The sequence below is a fragment of the Syzygium oleosum genome, unplaced genomic scaffold (genome assembly GCF_021117445.2).
Source record: "Syzygium oleosum isolate NSW1041296 unplaced genomic scaffold, Sole_v2.1 Sole_v2.09, whole genome shotgun sequence".
Classification (NCBI taxonomy): domain Eukaryota; kingdom Viridiplantae; phylum Streptophyta; class Magnoliopsida; order Myrtales; family Myrtaceae; genus Syzygium; species Syzygium oleosum.
Window position 1 is genome coordinate 2,129,633 of NW_026607493.1, and position 3,413 is coordinate 2,133,045.

The 3,413-nt window shown below is 39.6% G+C and overlaps 1 protein-coding gene across 1 annotated transcript; it reads left to right on the forward strand.

The window, feature by feature from the left end:
• The first annotated feature begins 452 nt into the window (after nt 1–452).
• LOC115664793 (MDIS1-interacting receptor like kinase 2-like) lies at nt 453–3,178 on the forward strand. The gene is made up of 2 exons (XM_056314914.1): nt 453–2,185; nt 2,630–3,178. The coding sequence occupies exons 1-2, from the start codon at nt 841–843 to the stop codon at nt 3,016–3,018; spliced, it is 1,734 nt and encodes a 577-aa protein (XP_056170889.1). The 5' UTR covers nt 453–840; the 3' UTR covers nt 3,019–3,178.
• Nucleotides 3,179–3,413: the final 235 nt, after the last annotated feature.

The following is a 3,413-nucleotide window of genomic DNA, read 5'->3' on the forward strand; positions in this document are numbered from 1 at the left end:
CTTTCCCACAATGGATTTTTGGGACCTATACCTTCGGATATTGGGTGGCTCACTTCTCTTACCAACCTTGACCTATCGTCCAACAATCTCACTGGCTCACTTCCTCGTTCCATCGGAAACTTGACAAGATTATCTTTCATTTACCTTTCCCAAAATGGATTTTCTGGACCCATACCTTCAAAAATTGGGAGGCTCACTTCACTTACCAACCTTGACCTATCATCCAACAATCTCGTCGGCTCAATTCCTCCTTCCATCGGAAACTTGACGAGTTTATCTCTTCTTTATCTTTCCGAAAATGGACTTTTGGGACCCATACCTTCAGAAATTGGGAGGCTCACTTCTCTTATTGGCCTTGACCTAGGAACCAACTATCTCACAGGATCAATTCCTCGTTCCATTGGAAACTTGACAAGTTTATCTGCTCTTAACCTTGGTTACAACAAATTCTTTGGCTCCTTGCCTTTTGAACTTAATAAGTTAACACGCTGGACATCTTTTCATCTATATCATAATGAACTAGAGGGGGAATTGCCAGGAGATATATGCCTTGGGAGATCATTGCAATATTCCTCCATCAACAACAATCATTTCACGGGTCCCATCCCAACAAGCTTAGAGAACTGTAGCACATTAATCAGATTGAGGCTGGATGGAAACCAACTTACTGGAAACATAACAGAAGCTTTTGGAATATATCCAAATCTATATTTTATTGACTTAAGCCACAACCATTTGAACGGCGAACTTTCATGGAAGTGGGAGAGTTGTCGTAATTTGACGACCTTAAAGATATCAAATAACAACATTTCTGGTAAGATACCCGTAATATTTGGCAGGATGGCTCAGTTACAAGAACTCAACCTTTCTTCAAATAATTTAAGTGGAGAGATTCCAAGAGAATTGGGAAGCTTGTCGATGCTGTTTAAACTCGATTTAAGCCACAACTCAATTATGGGAAAGGTCCCGATTGAGATTGGACTTTTATCCCATCTGGCACATCTGAACTTGGCATCAAACAATTTGAGCGGATCGATGCCGGTGCAGCTAGGCTCATGCAGAAGCTTGTTGAGCTTGAACTTGAGCAGAAACAAATTTTGGAGAAGCATTCCTCCGGAGATAGGTAGAGCACAGTTCCTTGAGGTTCTTGACTTGAGTCATAATTTGTTGATCGGAAACATACCGGGAGTACTTGGACAGATGAGAATGCTACAAGTTCTAACTATCTCCCACAACAGCCTATCCGGTTCTATTCCACATACTTTTGGTGATATGTCAGCCTTAACTTCTATCGATTTATCCTACAATAACCTCGAAGATCCTCTCCCAAATGTCAAAGCTTTCAATGAGGCTCCATTTGAGGCAATTCAACATAACAAAGGGCTTTGTGGAAATGTCGTTGGCTTACCGAAATGCAATTCTACCGGGAGCAAGAAACGCAATCAATACGTTGGAGCTAGAATCACAGTAATCCTCATTCTATCGTTCTTGGGGTTTCTCCTTCTCCCTTGCACCGTGATCATTCTTGTACTCATCAATCATCGTCGAAGAAGGATTATCAAGATAGACAACAATGAACATGCAAATGATTTGGATTTTTTCCGTATTTTGAGTTTTGATGGCAAGGCTTTCTATGACCGAATCGTCGAGGCCATGGAAGGATTTGACTCCAAGTACTATGTGGGTGAAGGAGCATATGGAATCGTTTATAAAGCCGAGATATTAAAAGGTCAAACGATTGCTGTGAAGCAAATCTCTTCATCCCAAGAAGATAGTGAGATTGTTGATTTGATACCATTTGAAAGGGAAATTCAAGCCTTAACAAACTTACGCCATCGCAACATAGTGAAATTTTATGGGTTCTGCTCTCATGTCCAATGGTGCTCTTTGGTGTATGAGTACATGGAAAGAGGAAGCTTGAGAACAACTTTGAACGAGGATGAAAGAGCAAAAGAATTTCAATGGGACAAGAGGGTAAATGTGGTCAGAGGAGTTGCGGATGCATTGTCCTATATGCATCACGAATGTTCACCTCCGTTGATTCATCGAGACTTGACCAGTAATAACATCCTATTGGATCGCGATTATGAAGCTCATGTTTCTGATTTTGGCACCGCAAGGCTATTGAGGCCAGATTTATCAAATTGGACTAATATTGCTGGCACTATCGGATATATTGCTCCAGGTACTTCGTAATTTTTTGAATTTTGATGGGCATTCAATGTCGGATATCCATTCTATAACTGAACTTTCACTGGGTTCTTTATTTATGTAATCTTCTTACAGAAATTAGTTTACTAATTTAGAGCTTTTAAGTTCAGTGTTGATCAGAAAGCTTTTCGATTTCCTTGATAAGGAAGAATTGGCAAAAATGCGTAAAAACATCATAAGCGATCCATTTCAAGTATATTAAAGTTCATTTGACTTAAATGATGCTTGTACTTCAAGTCAAACAAAATTCTTTGAACTTCGCTGAAGCATGTACTCCCATGCTCAAATCAATTTTGAAAGTTTAGACTAGGTAGAAATTTGTACTAGTAATCATCACGTTTTGGGAAGCAATGTTGTCAACTTGAATACAGCTTGGGATCGAGCTTTCTAAAAATTTATATGATATCTCCGCTTGCAGAGCTGGCTTATTCTATAATTTCTACCGAAAAATGCAATGTGTATAGCTTTGGAGTCGTTGCATTAGAGACAATCATGGGAAAGCATCCAGAAGATCATGTCTTTCGGGAATGTTTATCATTTACCCAAACTGAGTCGCCAATGCTGTTGAAGGATGTGCTAGATCAACATCTCTCACCTTCTAGACTTCGTCTTCAAGATGCACAAGATGTGGTCTCGATCGCCAAGCTAGCGTTTGCATGCTTGCAAACCGATCCGCGGCTTCGACCGACCATGGCACAAGTCTCCCATGAGCTTCGCGTTCAAGTTGCCCCAGAAATACCACTTTCTACAGTCAACTTAGAGCAACTTCACGATCTTAGTGTAAGGAAATTGGAGCATTCGCAGTAGATGGTGAGTTTTGAATTTACTTTCCACGTGTTATTTTGTTTGGCTCGTAATAATGATGACCATCGCCTTTTAAATATCTTTTTAGTTCACACTCATCCCAATCATGTGATTTGTGATTTTCACTACAGAGCCAGCTTCTCTTTTAACGTTATAGAAAAAGTGCGATGTTTATTGTTTGGAGTCATGGCACCAGAAACAATAATGGGAAAGCTTCTGGGGAGATCGTATTTCATAATTATTTAGAATTTTTTTTCGGAGCAATTAGGAAGTAAATTTGCAAAATCCATTGGATTGACATCTATTGCCTTAGATGTAAAGCACATGTAGTTTCCGCTTCTGGAAGAGATAATGATATTAGTTATGTGTGAAATTTTATCAAAGTGCAATGTGTGAAC

What these genes read in the sequence shown, in the direction of transcription:
- LOC115664793 (XM_056314914.1), top strand. Translation starts at nt 841, where the DNA reads ATGGCTCAGTTACAAGAACTCAACCTTTCTTCAAATAATTTAAGTGGA. An exon ending in TATCGGATATATTGCTCCAG is followed by an intron (nt 2,186 to 2,629) that starts GTACTTCGTAAT and finishes CTCCGCTTGCAG; the next exon opens with AGCTGGCTTATTCTATAATT.